At 40.7% G+C, this 20,768-nt stretch overlaps 2 protein-coding genes across 4 annotated transcripts; one reads left to right on the top strand and one right to left on the bottom strand.

Annotated features, from left to right (window-relative positions):
• Positions 1 to 581: 581 nt before the first annotated feature.
• Positions 582 to 16,239, top strand: fermt3b (FERM domain containing kindlin 3b). The gene is made up of 15 exons (XM_089021337.1): positions 582 to 964; positions 1,580 to 1,734; positions 2,628 to 2,861; positions 6,870 to 6,986; positions 8,251 to 8,419; positions 10,191 to 10,293; positions 10,383 to 10,490; positions 11,631 to 11,765; positions 11,880 to 11,926; positions 13,629 to 13,753; positions 13,951 to 14,057; positions 14,157 to 14,378; positions 15,444 to 15,568; positions 15,695 to 15,836; positions 15,944 to 16,239. The coding sequence occupies exons 2-15, from the start codon at positions 1,611 to 1,613 to the stop codon at positions 16,121 to 16,123; spliced, it is 1,938 nt and encodes a 645-aa protein (XP_088877463.1). The 5' UTR covers positions 582 to 964; positions 1,580 to 1,610; the 3' UTR covers positions 16,124 to 16,239.
• A 103-nt stretch (positions 16,240 to 16,342) lies between these two features.
• On the bottom strand, positions 16,343 to 20,737 carry trpt1 (tRNA phosphotransferase 1). Of its 3 annotated transcripts, XM_089021340.1 has the most exons (8): positions 20,644 to 20,737; positions 19,185 to 19,266; positions 18,454 to 18,623; positions 18,175 to 18,352; positions 18,022 to 18,060; positions 17,883 to 17,939; positions 17,692 to 17,802; positions 16,343 to 17,612 (listed from the first exon to the last, which is right to left on the bottom strand). In XM_089021340.1, the coding sequence occupies exons 1-8, from the start codon at positions 20,716 to 20,718 to the stop codon at positions 17,593 to 17,595; spliced, it is 732 nt and encodes a 243-aa protein (XP_088877466.1). In that variant the 5' UTR covers positions 20,719 to 20,737; the 3' UTR covers positions 16,343 to 17,592. The 3 variants fall into 3 exon arrangements, with proteins under 3 accessions (XP_088877466.1, XP_088877475.1, XP_088877482.1); XM_089021349.1 differs by lacking the exon at positions 18,022 to 18,060; XM_089021356.1 differs by lacking the exon at positions 16,343 to 17,612 and having other exon boundaries at positions 18,017 to 18,060; positions 18,185 to 18,352.
• Positions 20,738 to 20,768: the final 31 nt, after the last annotated feature.

The following is a 20,768-nucleotide window of genomic DNA, read 5'->3' on the forward strand; positions in this document are numbered from 1 at the left end:
CTAATTTTTTACATTTTATTTTGTTTCACCTTACAAATGAACGGTCTGTATTGTGTCAATTGTTGCTTTATAAAGTCAGCATTAGTGAGTATTGTGGTCAAATCGCGAGACCTAACATGTATGAAAACGGTGAAACTTTTAAGAACTGTAGGAATTTTCATGACCGGCGAGTTAGCAATACATGACACAAAAGACAAACAATCAAAAGGCAGATGCCGTATTTTTTAACACCGGTTGGGAAAGTTTTACTCAATGTATACACACGCGCACGCACAAATAAAAAAATAATAAATAAAAATATATATGTGTATGAGTTGATATTGTGGCGGGCACTAGGACCAGGCATCTCACCCAGCAGGTGCAGGGGAGGGGGCAGTTCATGTTACATGTATTGCACTGCTTTTGCTGTTCAGTTCAGATCCACTTGTTAGCTGTTGGAATAAACACGTCTCCACATATTCATCGTGTGTGCTCATTCCTCAACGGCTACAATATATAGATTTGAAAATGCATTTATTCCTTAAAGTCTAATTGTTTTTGCACAAAATGAAAATACACTCATTTGGCTCTTTAATATTGTATGTGATGATTTTTGGGACATTGACCCTCTAAAAGGTAATTGCAGTAAATGTGAATAATATGAATACATTTGTATTGTGAAGAAGTAAAAGTCATAAGTATGGCTCCTGTAGTACCATATATTCCACAGACCACATTACAAACTATGTATCACCAGCCTGTCATTCAAAAGCTGGAGGCCTACCTCTTGTACATTTCCGCCAGACGGAAACTGACAAAACGAAAAGCGGAAAAAAAAAGGAACATGCAACACAGACACAGTTACAGCACAGACAATCCAGCCAAAGAGAGGAGAAACGTCTTCAGCACGTGTTTGTTTTGACAGAGTTCTTAATTGATCAGACACAAGTCCATTTCTCAAAGGATTGAAGAACGGAGACTGACGGTACTGTCCTTATATATTTATATACATGTACGTGTGTGCAGGTCATATATTTACATTCACTATTTAAAAAAAGGCATAATGTGTTTGGATTGCTTTGTAGATCTGTCTTTTTGATTCTTTCAGGAATGCCAAATGTTATAATCACTTCATATTTAATTTTTACTCAGAAATAGATTAACAAAAATGCATTTTAATATTTCAAAAAAAGTTCGATTATACCATCTACTCATATGTGAATCATGTCACCAGCAATATCTGTCATTTTGTAGCCCAAGTCTTGACAAAAACATATTTCAAACCACATAGATATCTCCATTTGTCTTCATATGTTCACATGTAGAACATGACCTTGTTGGCATACAATAAATGTTTTCGTCTTTGAAAAAAAATGAATAATAAAAGCGGAAGTGTGTTTCCTTGGCGATTGAGGCAGAAGCAGGAAGTGTTTGTCACATTGACAGACACATCCATCAAGTGTGTGTATCATGTGATTTTGGGACACAAAAAAGTTGACTTTAACCATGTTTCCGGAATTGTTGCTGATATTTTAAAATAGAAAATGCAATATGTCCTAATTTTATGTGTATTGCATGTCTTTTGATATAACCCAAACAGGTCCCCTTCAATCCTCTTTTTGACACCCAAAATGGCAGCGTGGGATCTATCCATCACTGTGGAGGACCTCGGTCCTGACGGTCCACCTGTCAGCCTAAGTGTGACCTCTGATCTACACGTGGGAGGTGTTATCCTAAAGCTGGTGGAGAAGACACGTGAGTGATCAGTCTCTTTGTCTTAAAGGACAACCGACACCATTTTTTTGTTTCCTAACTGACATCAGAAAAATGTTTTATAGCATCAAAAATACCCAAAACATGCAGGCTGATATTTTTAGTCAAATGCAAAACACCAATAAAAATGAGTTCAAGTGTCCCAAAACTACTTCAAAATGACCTGGGAGATGGCTAGTTTCTGAAGGTCCTGCCCCCTTGTTTGTGACGTCACGCCAGGACATCTTGCCTTGCTCTAGAATCAAAACAATGGCTTCAGATTCGGAGAAGATGCTTTCTTGTTACTCATCCAGTTATGAATATGATTCAAATAGTTCTGAAGAGGAAAGCATAAATGTTTGCAATTGATTAAAGAAGTCCTTCCGGATCATTTTGAGGCGTCTGGACTTCAATGTAGCTCCCAGAAAATGCACAAGATGGCGCCCGAGCTCCGTTGGAAATGGGCAGATTTGTCTGCTGGGAATTTGTGTCAACTCGTATCAAATAGTAGTCTTGGTGCAACACACAACAATTCACCATCGCGTTATGTGTTTTGCTTCTATTTTGCCATAAACACGGATCAACATGAAGTTTTCAGACTAAACAAAGTACCCAAAATGCAATGTGTGTCGCTTTCTCGGTCAGGGGCGTTCCAGACGTGACGTCACGTACGGAATCGTCACCAACTGACAACAAGACTTCCTGAATATTCAGCGCGAGTCTTAAATTGTAAAATATAGCTATGCGGTGGAATCTTTGTAAAATACGCTCAGCAGAAGTCATTTGAAGTGATTTTACAAATTATGGACACAACTTGTCCAGAGGCGTCGGTTGTCCTTTAAATGGGTGCACATTGAATGTACGCTGAGAATACCGTATGTGTGTGTGTCGTGCAGAGATTCAGCGTGACTGGTCGGACCATGCACTGTGGTGGGAGCAGAAGCAGCTATGGCTGCTTCGTACATCCTGGACTCTGGAGAAATTTGGCATTCATGCAGATGCCCGTTTGCTATTTATGCCTCAGCATAAAATCTTAAAACTGGGCCTGCCCAACGGCGTCACCTTGAGGCTTCGTGCCTGCTTCTCCAATCCTGTCTTTCAGACTGTGATGGGTGTCTGCAATCTGCTCAGTGAGTGTCTTATTTTCTTTTTTATAAATTTATCAGATCCTGCATCTTTACACAGAGTCACAGTGAAGTAAGTATTTTACATTCATATGCACATGATTAGTATCAGTGGAAACCTAATGAGGTCTTGTGTCAGGCCAGTGATCAGCTGGTGTGCATCTATGTGGAGTTACCAGTGTGATGTGCATGGTACACTTTGAGCAAGTTGCCAACTAATCACACCCTGCGCTCACACTCACACCTAAGGACAATTTAGTGTGTCCCATGAACATGTTTTTCGAATATGGGAGGAAACCAGAGAACCCGTATAAAACCCACTGTCAGGGAATTCACCGGATAGTTTGAACTTTGAATGGAAAGACTGGACTCAACTCAGGAACAAATTGTCTTTTGCTGATCAGTAAAGGGGGCCCATATTCCTCCAAGGCAGCACCCAATGTGTTTGCCACTCAGATCGGACACCCCACCTTTGCCGCTTCAGAGATGTCCGATCGGACACTGTAGACAAAGGCTCGAACACAGGAAGATTGTCCTTTACTGCCGGCAGGGGACGTAGCCATTCAAGACAGACGCCCAAATTCTGCAGCCCTCTTCCAAGCTATTTATAGAGAGTATATGCAAATTGAAGTAATACATTAGTAAAACATTGTTTTCTTGATTTGAATACCACGGCCCTGGACGTCCCAAGCACCAAGAGCTATGAACAATAGAGCATAGACATTTTCCCTGAACCGATACTTTTGTAACCCGGCTAATGAGCTCTTCTTGCGAGGGGGTTTCAAGTCCTAAATTCTGTCTAAGGAAGTTAACCAAGTACTAATTTATGTCCAAGGCGAGATCTCCTAGATGAAGATGACAGGTTAACAGGCTGTGTCTGTTCAATTCAGGTTGACCCCAGATTGTGCTTTCATTGTGTCACACATGTTCACTAAGCATATAACATGAAACTTTTAAATATGATAACTTCTATTCTGGATAATCTCTAGCAATATATATATATATATAATATTCATAGTAGTAGTAGTAAATGTTACGGTTACTACCGTATTTTCCGGTGTATAAGGCGCACTGGAGTATAAGGCGCACCCCCAATGAATGCTGTATTTTGAAACCTTTTTCCATATATAACGCCTACCGGACTATAAGGCACACCATCAATGAATAAAAAAAGTTTTCCAAATATAATATTTAAAGATATAAAAGTTTTCCAAATATAAGGTACATCAAATTATAAGGCGCTACAGTAAAAGCTGCGGTTATGCACTACTTCTTCTACAGGGAGAAATGGAGTCGGTAGATGCTTCCAGTAGTTGCTGGACCTTGTGTGGCTCAATATTACTTCGCATATAAGGCACACCTGTGTATAAGGCGCAGAGTCATCTTTTAAACAAAATCAAGGCTTTTGGGTGTGCCTTATACACTGGAAAATATGGTAATTGGCACTCATGTTGGGAACCAGTGAGACAAGGCAGGTTGATTAAAAAAAAACACACAATGGCAAACACATTGATAGAAAACCTCATATGAATAAGCGGTTTGTATAATGGACGAATGAAATTCAGCATCTTGATGATGAAGTGCTGCTTCTACAACTGAAAATACAAATGATGCTTTTATTTTATGAAGGTTCATTCCTCTCTTCAGACTCGAGGCTGTTTCAGAATGTAAAGAACTTGCCTGGTTCCAGCGGCCAAGCTCTGCCCCTTTGTCATCGAATCATTTGCAATGTCCCTGAGGTGTCTTGAATATATAACCTCGTGATCTGGAGTCAGATGCGCTGCCATTGCGGCACAAAGCTTGTGATGTTAGCAACCGAAATGAATAAATGGATCCCAATCGGAGACGCGGTTAGCATGACAAAAACAGTTTACAAGTTGCTCCCAACTTCCCTTGCGAGCTGATCAACAAACACGCAAAATATCTGTTGTTATTTTTCACACGCAACTGACTTGAATGTTAAACAGCAATATATATGCATAGGGTTGAGTCACAAATAACAAGGATGTGACTTGAACACATAACCTAGGATTTGAAGTCTTTTGAAGTCTTCATCTCTTCTCCCTGTAGCATCACTCTTGCACTTGGATCCCTCTCATTCACACACATATATTCCGACTTGCTGCGACTGATCTTCATTCCTCTCCTTATATATATATATATATATATATATATATATATATATATATATATATATATATATATATATATATATACAGTAAAGTCTTGTTATATCGATATTCAAGGGACTCCGAAAAAAATATCGATATAACCGGGACTATCGATATATCCGACCCTGTTTGCATGTAATTTTCTCCGTGCGTGCATAGAAATAGTATCGATATAACCGGGACTATCGATATATCCGATATCGATATAACGAGACTTTACTGTATATATATATATATATATATATATATATATATATATATATATATATATATATATATATATATATATATATATATATATCCACATCTCTTGTTTCTCCGCCACTTGTTCCCCGTTCTCGCTACAGATCATCTGCAAACATCATGGTCCAAGGAGATTCTTGTCTAACATCGTCTGTCACCCTGTCCATCACCATAGCAAACCAGAAGGGGCTCAGAGGTGACCCCTGGTGGAGTCCCACCTGCACCTTGAATTCCTCAGTCACACCGACAGCACACCTCACAACTGTCTTACAGTCATGATACATGTCTTGCACCGCTCTGACATACTTTTCTGTCACTCCAGACTTCCTCATGCACTACCAGAGCTCTTCTCTGGGCACCCTGTCGTACGCTTTCTCCAGATCTACAAAGACACAATGTAATTCCTTCTGACCTTCTCTGTACTTCTCTATCAGCATTCTTAAAGCAAACACTGCATCTGTCATACTCTTTTTTGGCATGAAGCCATACTGCTGCTCACAAATGGGCACAAGTACACTTCGTCTCCATTCTTCAGGCATCTGTTCACCATCTAAGATCTTGTTGAATAACCCAGTCAGGAACGCCACCTCACTTCATCCTTGCTAATGCTTGCTACGTCTTGGTCCACAACAGTCATGTCTTCTACTCTATGTTCCTTCTCATTTTCCTCATTCATCAATTCTTCAAAGTACTCTTTCCATCTTGCCATCACACTACTGGCACCTGTTAATACATTGCCATCTCTATCCTTCATCACCCGAACCTGCTACAGTTCCTTACCATCTTTGTCTCTCTGTCTCGCCAGCCTGTAAAGATCAGTCTCACCTTCTTTGCTGTCCAGTCGAGCATACAAGTCATCATAGGCCTCTTGTTTGGCCTTTGCCACTTTTACTTTAACCGTGCGCTGCATCTCCATGTACTGCTGTCTACTCTCGTCCGTCCTCTCAGTGTCCCACTTCTTCTTTGATAACCTTTTTCTCTGTATACACTCCTGCACCTCCCCATTCCACCACCAAGTCTCCTTATCTACCTTTCTTCCACTCGATACACCAAGTACTTTCCGACCTGTGTTTCTGATTATGTTCGCTGTAGTTTGCCAGTCATCTGGAATGACCTCTTGCCCACCCAGTGCTTGTCTTACCTTCTTCCTGAATGTCATGCAACACTCTTCCTTTTTCAACTTCCACCATATTGTCCTCACTTCAGCCTTTGGGTTCTTCATCTTCCTCACTGCCAGCGTCATCGTACACACTACCAACCTATGCTGTCTGGCTACACTCTCACCAACCACTACTTTGCAGTCACTGATTTCCTTTAGATGGCGCCGTTGACACAAAATGTAAATCTGTTTTTTTTTACAAGTGCTACCCGAAAAAAATACTTTGTTATTCAAGCAATACAAGTTAAAACAACTTTTTGAGAAAACCTCTCTAGGAATACTTAAAGTATTTTTTTTCAATGTTCATTGAACACAATGAATTATAAAAGTGACCGTGGTGTGACTTGGCAGTCTTCTGGAGCTAGAATCAGACACAATCAGCAAAAAAAAATAGATAACGGTGAAATGAATTTCACAGTTTGCCACATTTGACCTCCACAGATATTCGTCACCCAGAGGAGCTCTCCCTACTTCGGCCAGTCGAGGAGAAAAAAAAGAAGAAGGAGAAAAATTCGACAGAGGAGATTTTTGACCTGACTGAGGTGCCCCTCTCTTCAGGTAAATATCTGTTATAAAGGTACTGGAGCCAAATCCATCTTATTTTGGGTGAGAGGCAGGGTACACATCTTTGCCAAATAATCAAAAGGCATGTATAAAAGCTATTTACACTGAAATTAATACCAAAGCTGTTATTGGCAATGTGCAATATGTAAATACTGAACATAAGTACCAAATGGCCAGTGGTGGGCCGTCAGGGCCTGCAAGGCCTTTTCTGCTGACCTAAAAATATCTGAATCACAGAGTAATGTGAATTATATTTTCTCTGTGACTTCTTACTAAATAATTCTAAATTGTCTTTCGGCTTTGTTGCATTGCTTTCCCCTGTTGTGTGTTTTCATATTGAAGGATTTAACCAATCACATTTCAGCCATCATTTGTTACCAAGGTCAGAAATACACCTGGATGCCTCCACAATCAGTTCTGCCGACCCTGGAGCATAAAATAAGTGTCGATGAAACTGTTGCTTGTACCAATCAGAGTTTGAGTTGCCAACCCAAGGCCTGCTGGAAGGCACTGGAAACGTCAGAGATTTCGCACTCTGATTGGCTAGTCACATGATTGGCTAGTCACTCGCCAATCATAGTATCACTAGCTGCTAGTGATAAAAGCATACTGGCCAGAGCTAGCACATTGTATCTGTAGCGAGCTCCATAAGCAAATACATTTTTGTGTTGATTTAATAGCCGTTTTGTCAAGCCACAATGGCTGAAGGAGAAGAAGAAATAGATTTTTTTGCAGATATACTTATAAAGCCATTTTCAAGACGGACCTTTCAAGAATAGATGGGCATTATTAAGAAAGGTTGGACAGCTCCGAAAAAAGGAAAAATAGCAAATAATATTGCAAATTTATGAGGTTATCATGAATCCACACATTCATAGCAAAAAAGTCGAACAATTTAATGACAGTATTTCTTAAGTCTCTTCACATCACAAGTTATTTCCTGGCCAACGGCACCCTCTAGTGGACCTGTAGTAAATCACACCACACTCGCATCTGTGGATCGATTCAGACGTAGCACTATTGAAGGCCGAGGAGTGACATACACAGCCCGCCCCTGCAAATTGCATAACACATCAAAAATACCATTTGTCTGGGGAATTCATGCCTTGTTGCGAATTCACCACTAGTGGAAGCAAACTAATTCTTAACTTAAAAGAGAGCCAAAATAATTGCAAATGCTCCACAATAATAATACAATAAAAAAATATTTATTGTGTACAAACAATGTTTAAAAATAAAGACAACTCTTGGTTTGCAGCATCCCGCCCCAGTTTGTACAACGGCACTCCCATTCATTTTGCCGGCTCGCCTCCAATTGAAGCGATTTACAAGATGTTGTCACGCCCTCAGCCTCCTCCAGCCCCTGAAGCCTTAACTAAGCAGTACCGCCCAGCCAGCGTTGTGGACAAGGCCCACATCAATGGCAGGTACCCTCACCGTAAATGCGTGCTACTGTTTTGAAAGAAATATGTCACAGAATTACCTCACTGCGGAGTAGGATGCTAATCAGATCAGATTGGTCATCCCTCCTTTCACAATGGAGAAATTTACATTTCACGGCAGCAAAGTGATGAATGAAAGAGGAAAGAAAAGGAAGAAGTAGAAAAACAAAATACAGGACCTTCTCTCGCGGTGCCATTTTGAAGTTAAAACAACAAAAACTAAATAACAAATAATGTTACAAAACACAAAAGACACAGACAGTCATTCAATCTTAAAGGACAACCAACACCAGTTGTGTCCATAATTTTACATTTTAAGACTCACGCTGAATATTCAGGAAGTCTTGTTTTCGAGTTGGTGACAATTCCTGACGTGACGTCACATCAGGAACGCCCTTGACCGAGAAAGCGACACACAATGCATTTTGGGTACTTTGTTTGGTCTGAGAACATTGTGTTGATAGCAAAATTAGAAGGAAAACACATAAATAACGCCTTGGTGAATCACTGTGTGTTGCACCAAGACTACTATTTGATACTAGTTGACACAAATTCCCAGCAGACAAATCAGCCCATTTCCAACGGAGCTTGTGCGCCATTGGAGTCCAGATGCCTCAAAATGATACGGAAGGACTTCATTAATCAATTGCAAACATTTATGCTTTCCTCTTCAGAACTATTTGAATCATATTCATAACTGGATGAGTAACAAGAAAGCATCTTCTCCGAATCTGAAGCCATAGTTTTGATTCTGCAAGAGGTCCTGGCGTGACGTCACGAACAAGGGGGCGGAACCTTCTGAAACTCACCATTTCTGAGGTCATTTTGAAGTAGTGTTGGGACACTTTAACTCATTTTTATTGGTGTTTTGCATTTAACTAAAAATATCAGCCTGCATGTTTTGGGTATTTTAGATGCTATAAAACGTTTTTCTGATGTCAGTTAGGAAACAAAAAAATGGTGTCGGTTGTCCTTTAAGCACTTTCTGCACCCTCTTTGTTGCATAAAGCAGTTTGAGATGAAAGAGGAGAGGAACAAAGCGTTCTTTTCACCAGTGGATCAGGAACGTCATGGTGAAATGTGCACGTCTGCTACAAGCTAAATGTGGAAAGCAAACAAAAAGTTGTAGCATCCATTGACGAAAAGAAATTTTCTCACATCTCCTTTCCAATGTAAATCTGCCTCAATTCCAAGCTGCGACAGTTCTAGATGAATCAGATCAGAATCAGAAAGCCTCAACATTTACCACAATCTCATGTGAAGTCACACCAACTATTTTTGTTTTGGTCTTAAACTCATAAAGTTCTCACATCTCCTGTCCCACGTAAATCCGCTTCAATTCCGAGTCGCGACAGTTCCACATACACATTGGCGCTATACTGTGACGCTCCTTTCTTCTCCTTGCGGGCTCCTCAAGCCATGTGTGCCATGTGTGACAGTCTAGCCATAGACTGTCACACAGCACTGACCTTCCCACTGAACAAAGGGGGGGGGGGGGGGGTGAAAATGCTGCCCATACAGGCGCAAAAAAAGTACAATCGCCTCAGAGCTGTCCAGCGATGACAGTCAAACGGCACTGACATTCCTCCCAATCAAAAACAGTGCTGGTACATTTGTTCTGCCGAAAAGGTGCAACCGCGCAGTCGCCTCCTTGATGAATGTCGTGGTCAAAAAAAACAATCCATATCCATTCCACACGATGCACAACAACATGTGATTTTTATGATGACAAATACACTGTAATGTTTTCCCTCAGGTGGTTAGATTCGTCCCGCTGTCTCATGCAGCAGGGCATCCAAGAAAATGACCGACTGTGGCTTCGCTTCAAATATTTTGCCTTCTATGATATTGAACCAAAGGTATGTCTGTATTGTTATCAAATATGTCTTGGCCGTCTTCTTTTAATCTCTCAGAATCCATACTCAGGGAAATACTTGTATATTTTCAGTATGATATGGTGCGTCTTACCCAGCTGTATGAACAGGCTCGCTGGGCCATACTGTTGGAGGATATTGACTGCACAGAGGAGGAGATGATGCTGTTTGGAGCTTTGCAGGTAGAACGCAATGCTGCAGTTTCTAAGGTGTAAAAAATAAAAAAATCTTGAAAACAAATCACTAACATTTACAGAATTGATATAATTGGATTGGATTTACCTTTATTAGTCACGCAGTGGGGTCATTTACATTTCACAGCAGCAAAGTTATGAAAGGAAGATTTAAGGAATGAAAGAAGTAGAAAAACAAAATACAGGAGCTGCTGGAAAGTCATCCACTCTCGCGGAGCCATCCTGAAGTAAAAAGAAAAAAAAAAAGCTAAATAACAAATAATATGATAACACAAAGACACAGAGAGTCATTCATTCTTATGCACTTTCTGTACCCTCTTTGTTCCGTGAAGCAGTTCCAGATGAAAGAGGAGAGGATCAGAGCGTCCTTTTCACCAGTGAATCAGGGACGTCATGGTGGAATGTGCATGTCTACTACAAGCTAAATGTTGAAAGCAAACACGAAGCTGTAGCATCCATTGCTACATTGAGATAATACAATACAATATATCCTAATTTTTATCATGTTTTCACAACAGCTACAGCTGTAACAAAGCGCTTCAAATAATAGTCAACACAAAGCAAAATAATAAACACAACAGAATATAAAAACATGGACAGTTGTACAATCTTAAAGACTTTCTCCATGGACTCTATGATGTTTGAGTACAAGACAAACACTTCATTACATGAAGCGGTTCTAGATGAAAGATGAGAGGATCAAAGCCTCCTTTTCACCAGTGGATAAGAGACATCATGGTGGAACGTGCATGTCTGCTACAAGCTAAGTTTTGAAAGCAAACATGAAGTTGTTAGCATCCATTGACGAAAAGAGATTGTCTCACATCTCCTGTACCACATAAATCCACTTCAATTCCAAGCCGCGACAGGTCCACATAAGCATCGGTGCTCTACGCTGACGCTCCTTTCTTCTCGTCGCGGGCTCCTCAAGCCATGCATAGTTTGAAAGAGATGTTTTTGTGTGTGTGTGTGTGTGTGTGTGTGTGTGTGTGTGTGTGTGTGTGTGTGTGTGTGTGTGTGTGTGTGTATTTTGAGTGCGTGAGTATGCGTGCGATTGTGTGTGTTTGTGTTTGAGTCTGTGTTTGTGTGTGTGACAACTTGGTATGCATTTAAAATCCGCTATTGCAGTATCACATCAGCAAGATGTCAGTGTCAGAGACCCAGACGATGAACTCGGCCTCGGCCATGGATGACCTTGAGTCTGCGCTTCAATCCCTTGAGGTTAAGATGGAGGGCGAAAGCAGCTCTGCCTCCGAAATGCTGGTCAGACACGATGAATGCATAATGTTGACTTTCATTCAATGTCACCTGAGCCGTTAAGAATTCTACTATCAATGCCAGCCAACTGAAATATTATATTGTTGTTTTTTTCAACAGGATAACATGACCGCACCAGAACTTCATGATTACTTGAAAATTTTCAGGTACTCTTTGATACTTGCTTATAAACTATTAGTACATTGCAACTTAAACCCAATAAAATAAGCATACACTGTTTGTGGTAGCGAATATCAATCCCAATTAGAAACAAATAAATTAATTAAGAGCCCAGCCTCTGAACCAGTATGCAAAATTTGTCTCACATCCAGATCACTTCAGGATAGTTTCACGGGACCTACTCCTATTTAGACAGAGCATTGGGGACATCTTGTGGCATTTTGGAGTATTACAAAAACAACTTTAAAACACGAAAATGTTGAATGTGTTAAGTTCATACTGTCTCCTTATCTAATTGGTAACGGATTATTTTATTACAGACAGTGGTGTTGTAGGTTATTTAATTACCTGACACCAATCACATTAAGCAATTTTTGTCAACAAGATCAGAAATCTATCTGGACGCTTTCACAATTAGTTGTGCGGGCCCTGGAGCATAAAAATAAATGTCGGTGAAACTGTTGCTTTAACCAATCGGATTTCAAGTTGGCAACTCAAGGCCTGCTTGAAGGCACTGGAAACGTCAGAGCTTTAGCAAACCATGATTGTCACATGATTGGCCAGTCACTAGCCAATCATAGTATCACTAGCTGCTAGTGATAAAAGCATACTGGCCAGAGCTAGCACATTGTATCTGTAGCGAGCTCCATAGGCAAATATTTTTTTTGTTGATTTAATAGCGGTTTTGTCAATCCACAATGGCTGAAGGAGGAGAAGAAATAGATTTGGTTGCAGATGTACTGTTAAAGCCATTTGTAAGATGGACTTTTCAAAAATAGATGGACATCATTCAGAAAGGTTGGACAGCTCCAAAGATAGCAAGAATAGCAAATAATATTGCAATTTTATGAGGTTCATGGTAGAAATTCAAACAGTTTAATGTCAGTATTTCTTGAGTTTCTTTAAGTCACAAGTTATTTCTTTGCTATCGGCACCCTCTAGTGGACGTGTAGTAAATCACACCACACTCGCAGCTTTGGATTGATTAAAAGGTAGCACTACTGAATGCCCAGCGATGGAATCCATGGCCCGGCACTGCGTTTTCAATATATATCAAATTGTAATCAGGAAACTCACAAGCATTTCTTTATAATAATAATAATAATAATAATTATTATTATTATTATTATTAATAATAATAATAATCATTATTATTATTATAATTATTATACATTTCCTTTATCAGCGCCTTTCAAAACTCTCAAGGTCACTTTACAGTCAGAGGATCAGTTTTTCTGTGGGTGAGCAGCGGCAGCCACATGCGCCAGCGTTCACTCAACCGGGAATAACTCAAATAGATCAAGTTAGCTAGCTAGCTAATAGATAACTAATAGATAGCTGGCTAGCGAGTTAGCTCATAGATAGCAAATAGAAAGCTAGCTAGGTAGGCAGCAACGGTGACCCCGTTCAACTGGGAATAACTCAAATAGATCAAGTTAGCTATCTAGCAAATAGATGACTAATAGATAGCTAGATAGCTAGCTAGTTAGACAGCTAATAGATAGCAAACAGATAGCCAGCCAGTTAGCCAGCAACAGTGAACCAGGGATAACTCAGATCAAGTTAGCCAGCTAGCTAATAGATAACTAATAGGTAGCTAGCTAGCGAGTTAGACAGCTAATAGATCGCAAATAGAATCTTCTCAAGTATAAAACTAACGGACTACATGATATTACTGATGTCTTTAAGGCCAAAGAGGTTGACTCTGAAGGGATACAAGCAGCACTGGTTCAAATTCCAGGACACCTCTATTTCTTATTTCAAGAGCAAAGAGGACAGCATCGGAGAGCCGATTCAACAGATTAACCTCAAAGGTACAGAGCTCTGGTGTGAAAGAGAATTTGGACACAGAAAAGTATTGAAGTTTATGCCAAGCAGGGCGTGAAACGTACCGTGCGTCGTGTAGTTCATTTGAATTGACATCGGCGTGCTTTCAACTAAGTTGTTGGCATGGTACAGCAGGACAAAAATGCCAATGAAGTTGTAGTGTCAACCATCATTTCAAACGTAGGTTGTGAAGTGGCGCCAGATGTCAACATGGCAGCTCAGAAATTCCTCATCAAGCTGCTGATACCTGCTCCCGAGGGCATGAACGAATTCTATCTCCGCTGTGAAAATGTGAGACCAAAACATTAACCCCAAATGTATCTCGTTCTCACACGGCTTTGAACAAAAGTGTCAATCGGGAAGAATCATCTCTGTGTCTTTGGCCTTTAGGAGGAGCAGTACGCAAGGTGGATGGCTGCGTGTCGCCTGGCCTCCAAAGGCAAAAGCTTGGCGGACAGCACCTTCAAGAGCGAGATACGCAGCATTCGATCATTCTTGGCCATGCAAAACACCACTTCAAGTTCTCATGGCAATGCTGTCGCGACCGACGAAAGCATAAATACACTCAGTTTGGTGTCACCCCGCTACCATAAAAAGTACAAAACCAAACAGGTGGGGGGAAAAAAAACCAAAACGGGTTAAAACTTGATGTCAGTGGTACCTGGACTCTTCAGATATTTGTCAGCATTATGTGAATTTATGAATATCTATCAGAGTACGGCTTTCACACACCCACACACCTTGGGTGGTTTCCGTCCCCCATTTTAGCTTGGGTCCTCTACCACAGGCCAGGAAGCTGGCTCAGCACTGCACTTTTCTGGACCAAGATATCCAATGTTGTAACTGTTACAACCACTCGTCTAGTTTGGGGTCACTGCGCCGAGTGCTTCGACCACCACAGGCATGACTGTCACCTTTACCTTCCAGGCTCTATCCAGCTCTCTAGTTTCTCATGTTCCTTCTTTCTAAAGTTCCCATCACTCGGGACCGCTACATCCATGACAACAACTTTCCTCTGCCCTTTATCTATAACCGCAATATCTGGTTGGTTTGACATTACCATCTTGTCTGTATCTGGAAGCCCCACGGGATCTTTGCTCTGTCATTCTCTACCACCTTTGGAGGTGTTTCCCATTTTGACTTTGGGGTTTCTAGTCCATAGTCCACACAGATGTTTCGGCCACTTGGTTATGGCACTCCATGTAGGCTTTCCCTGCCAGGATCTTACACCTTGCAGTTATGTGCTGGATTGTCTCAGGTGCGTCTTTGCACAAACTACATCCAGGGTCTTGTCTGGTGTGGTATATCTGGGCCTCTACGGCTCTGGTGCCCTGAGCTGACAAGATTAGTGACTCTATACTGCCTTCAGACCGGCCCTCCATAGCCACTGTTAGGACTTCTTGAGATCAGCCACTTCAGTTATGGTCTCCTGGTATATGTCTTGTAGGGGCTTGTTCTTCCATGATGGTCCCTCTTCCAGCACCTCATCCTCTGTTCCCCATTGTCTGAGACATGTTCATCCATTGGAGCCTCACTGTACATTTATTCCTTATGATCTAAGTTTTTGCACAGAATAAATGTGTTAATTTTGGGGACATTGACCCACTTCAGGTAATTGCAGGTAAATAGTAAATGTGAATAATTTTGCCATTTCACTCTGTGTGTGTGTCTTTGCAGTTGACACCTCGTATTCTGGATGCATGCCAGAATGTCGCTCAGCTCTCACTGGTGGATGCCATTTTGCGCTTCCTGCAGATCTGGCAAGCCCTGCCCGACTTTGGCCTCTCTTATGTCGTCGTCAGGTTCCTTAACACATTTGCAAGCTTTTTAATCATTCAAATGAAAGCAGCACTGACATCTCATCGCTTTTAAATCAAAAAGCCCTTGACAGAATGAGGTGGAAAGAAATTGTTTTTCTTGTCGAACAGGTTCAAAGGAAGCCGGAAAGATGAGGTACTGGGCATCGCTCCTAACCGTCTGATCCGCATTGACCTGGGTGTGGGCGATGTGGTGAAGACCTGGCGTTACAACAACATGAAGCAGTGGAATGTCAACTGGGATATTCGACAGGTGCACAAAAGCCCACCAGACATCACAATGAAGCACGAATATTATTCGGTCGAGAAAAAATATGCGATGACTGCTTTTTTTTGGTTGTGATTTTAACCCCTTCACAGGTGGCAATTGAGTTTGAGGGGAACATCAACATCGCCTTCAGCTGCGTGACAGCCGACTGTAAAATTGTTCACGAGTTCATCGGGGGCTACATCTTCATGTCGACTCGCAGCCGCGACAAGAGCGACAAGCTCAACGAGGAGCTCTTCCACAGGCTGACTGGAGGACATGAGGCACTCTAAAGTCTAATTCACCAAACAATTATTCTTTTTGGATTGTAGGCAAAAAAGAACTAAATACATCAGCATTTTATTCCAGTCTGCCAAATGTCAATAAACAAAAAACAAAGTAAACATGACTCACCTCTCATGACCAATTTATACTCCACATACCTCATTGTTACTCGATCAATACAAATAGAAAATTAATTTTGTGTGAAAATACAAACAGATGACAACAGCAAATTTTCACCACTTCCACATTTAATAAAATAACTAAAGCGCATTTCATCCCGATTTGTGTTCATATCGTCTTTGTCAAGGCATCTGGTGCCATTGCCATTTTCAGAAAGTAACATGCTAAACATTCATCTCAGGTCATTATAGCTATGCATATTACTGTATTATTATTATTATTATTATTATTATTATTATTATTATTATCAGTGGCGGGCCGTGCATTTCATCGCTAGGCCTTCAGTAGTGCTATGTATAAATCAATCCAGGCTGAAAAAAGTGTGGTGTGATTTGCTACTAAGTCTACTAGCGGGTACCATTAGCCTGGAAATAACTGACTGACCTTTCTTAATGATGTCCATTTTTTTCTTGAAAAGTCCGTCTTGAAAATGGCTTTAACAGTAAATCTCTAACCAAATCCATTTCTTCTCCTCCTTCAGGCATTGTGGGTTGACAAAACTGCTATTATATTAAAACAAAGTATTTGCTTATGCAGCTTGCGACTGATACGGTGTGCTAGCTCTGGCCAGTATGCTGTTATCACTAGCGGCTAGTGATACTATGATATGCTAGTGACTAGCCAATCACGTGACTAGCCAATCATAGTTTGCAAACTATGATTGACTAGTCACTAGTCGATCATAGTTTGTGAAAACTGACATAGACCAGCGCCTTCAAGAAGGCATTGGTACCCCTTTTGGCTTGCCAACTCGAAATCTGATTGGTTAAAGCAACAGTTTGATTGATACATTTAATGCGACGGGGCATGCAAAACTGATGGTGAAGTCGTTCAGGTAGATTTCCGACCCTGGTAACAAATGATAGCTGAAATGTGATTGGTTAAATGCTTAAATACGAAAACACACGTCTGGAAGCAGCACAACAGGGGAAATGTAATGAAAGGATGCTGAAAGACAATTTAGAATTACTTAATAAGAATTCATGGTCAAAATATTCGTGATTCTGATATTTTTAGGCCAGCAGAGAAGGCTTTGCAGGCCTTGACGGTCCCGCCACTGTTTTTTTTTGGTTATTATGATTATTAATTGAAGACTGTAACAGTCTGTAGGTGTGAATGACAGTGTGAATGTTTGTTCGTCCATAGTACTGTATGTGCCATTGGATTGACTGGCAAACCAGTCCTGGATGCAACTTATCACTTCCCAAAGTCAGCTGGTAAAAGCTCCAGTTCACCTGAGACCCGAATGAGCAGTAGTGAAAATATGATACACTTGCTGAAGGGTCTTCTGCTGGCATCACATCGTCAGGATCCTCCCTAAGAAGAAAAGACAAAATCTGCTCACCTTTACGATAGAAAAACTACACACAATTGACACATATAGTAACTGTCTTACTCGTAGGCCTGAGTTGTATGGCTCGGCTAAAGTATGCTGCGGGTAGTTTCCCATCGATGTTCCCTGTCGTCAACAACACACGGTTCTCTGACCAGAAGAACTCAATCCCGTCTGTGTGGTCATATTCAGTGAGGTCCATTAAAAAAATTGATTACCTACACTGAATCTGAATCAACTGTATGCCATCTTACCAGCAAGTGCCTTGGGAACATCAATAAATATAGCAAGATCACAGTCTTTCCTCATACCTGGTTAAAAATGGGGGGAAAAAAATCAAAACACATATCGAAAAAGTTGAAAAGGTTTCTTCAGCCATCACGTGTACTTCACTGATGAAGCTTCTCGGATGAAGAGCGAAAGGTCCAACACCTTCAAAGAAATACAGATGACGGCTGAAGAAACCTTTTCATCGTACGACTGAGAGCTTATACAGACATATCTAAAAAGCTTTTGATGGAAAGCACGCAGCAAAATTATGCGTACCGCTTATTACCCCGTCTTCTTGTGGCAAGCCTGGGGCCAGATGAATGTGTGTCCTCCTCATGCGACTCAAACCCTGCTGCTGGATGGAGCTCCAGTTGCACATGTAGGACCCATGAACAGCCTCGGCAGGACAGTCGGGAGAACCGATCAAAACCGGTTTTAGCTGCAGATCTGTTACCTATAGCCACAAACATTTAAGCATGATTTTTTTTTTGTTAAAAAATGGTGCGTTGGAGATTCCTGGATCAAACTTGTGCAAGAAGTTCAGTTTGACTGTACCTGTATTGTGTGTCCCTGATTGGCTCGAATTTGCAAGCGGCCATTTTCCGGGTGACGACGAAGCTTAAAACGCTGCTTGTCATTTGTGGCCACCACTCTCTCAACATCCTCCAGTTTGTATGAGCGAAACTGCGGGCAAGCCAAGATATCTTCCACAAAAAGGTAGCCATCTATGAAAAGGGTTAATATGATTTTGGAACGCATGACTGCAAAAGTTTTACTAATCACGATTGGGACAATAAATTCAAAGTCTGCACTTTTCTTGTGTTGTTGATAGAGAATAGACAGAATAGGAGCCATCATATTTAAAAGCTTCATGCTGTAACTTAGTTGGCCGAACACAAGGCCCACAATGGAAGCAGAGAAAATCTGGGGTCAATCTGAGATGAACACACAGCCTGTTAAACTGTCATCCTCATGTAGGACATCCGGCCTTGGGCGGAATTTAGGACTTCGTAACTCCTACACAGGAAGAGCTCATTAGCCAGGTTACAAATCTATCAGGTCATGGAAAGGACAACATATTAAAATGTCCATGTTCTGTTGGTTTTTGGATATTGGTACTTGTAAACATGGAATGTCCAGAGGTGTGGTATTCAAATCAAGAAGATTGTGTTTTACTAATGTATCACTAAAATTTGCATATACTTTCAATAAATAGCTTGGCAGAGGGCTGCATTGTAATTTTTGGCCATTTGGTTCAGGAAGAGAAGTAGGTGCTCTTAACTCACCTGAACTTAAAGATAGACCCATCTGGTTGGCACCATGGCGAAGAGTATAGGACATAGATTTAGACAACCTGACATCTCTGTTCTAGCAGGGGAAAGCAAATCATGTTTTAATTATTCTTAAAATAGATATAAATATGTATTTCCTTTTTTTGTTTATTTAATTATTTTTTTATTAAAATTGGGGAGACCCCGTAGTTTAGTGGTTATTTATTTTCCTATTTCACAGTGCAGATGTCGTACGTTCAATCCTTGCTGAGGCCTCCCTTTATGGAGCTTGCATGTTCTCCTCTGGCCTACGTGGGTTTTGTCCAGCCCTTTCGGTTTCCTCCCACATTCCAAAAACATGCACGGCAGGCTAATTGAACACTCCAAATTGACCCAAGGTGTGAGTGTGAGCATGAATGGATGTTCATTTCTGTGTGACTGATTCAGGGTGGACCCCGCCTTGTGCCCAAAAACAGCTGGGATAGGCTACAGCACGCCATCATGAGGAATACAGTTTGGGAGATGAATGAATGAATAACTGAATTATTAAAATAGGTCAAATTACTTAGATGAATCAAAAGGCAAGGAAAACATTGTTGTGGTTAAAATTGTTCCTTTCAATGTTTGGCCACTAATTTAAAAAAATAAATCCCTCTATTAAAAGGCAATGTGGTTTGGCTCACAGTAGATTTAAATACTTTGTTTTATTTTTTTACCTACTTTACTCCCTACCTTTAAACACAAACTTTAGAAATCCATACATTTCTTCACAGTTGTCTCAAGAAAATACAGAAAATAGCAGTGGAATATTTTAAAATATGTTAGAGAACAGGTGTCAAAGTCAAGGCCCGGGGGACAAATCCGGCCCACAGCACCATTTTTTTCGGCCCGCAAAAGCAAATCAAACTTGTGAAATTCCATGATGCTTGCTAAAATCCTAACCAAATATTCATATTTTTCGAAATAAACCACAATAACAGTCATTTTCTTGACTTCTGATTTGAAAACTAGTTATTCATTAATTTGTTGTGCGCTCTATATGTATTATGTGGAGGGGATTAAACATTCTAATGGCTTCCCCAAATTCATAACGGCCCTTGAGAGGAAACCATTACTACAATGTGGCCCGTGGCAGAAAAAAAGACTTTGACACCCCTGTGTTAGACAATGCGGGTTGTTATTTAAGTTTTCAAATTTTTATATACATGCACCGGATGACGAGTCTGATTCATGACAAACTACCTCTAAGTTAAAAAGAAACAAAAAAACACTATTTTGTATTTGTTTTTCCGTTGATTGAATATTTTTAGTAGTGTACTGTATAACATTATTTATTTTTACCATTCATACCAGAGTACATTTCAGACGACGCGCCCCGTTTAAAAACAACAAAATCGGTGATTCTAAATGTATTTTTACTTCAATACAGACAATTAGTACACTCGCCATCTCTTCCAAAGTCGCCAGAACGTACCTCTTTTCCACCTCTCCCCTTTTGGTCTCTTCGACTTCTACTGTCAGACTCCATTTTGAGACCACTCACAGACATAAACGCGGTCACGTGGCTAGTGGAGATTGTGTCACGTGACACCGGACCAG

This window comes from Hippocampus bargibanti, linkage group LG02 (assembly GCF_051943395.1).
Source record: "Hippocampus bargibanti isolate YZ-2025 linkage group LG02, ASM5194339v1, whole genome shotgun sequence".
Taxonomy (NCBI): domain Eukaryota; kingdom Metazoa; phylum Chordata; class Actinopteri; order Syngnathiformes; family Syngnathidae; genus Hippocampus; species Hippocampus bargibanti.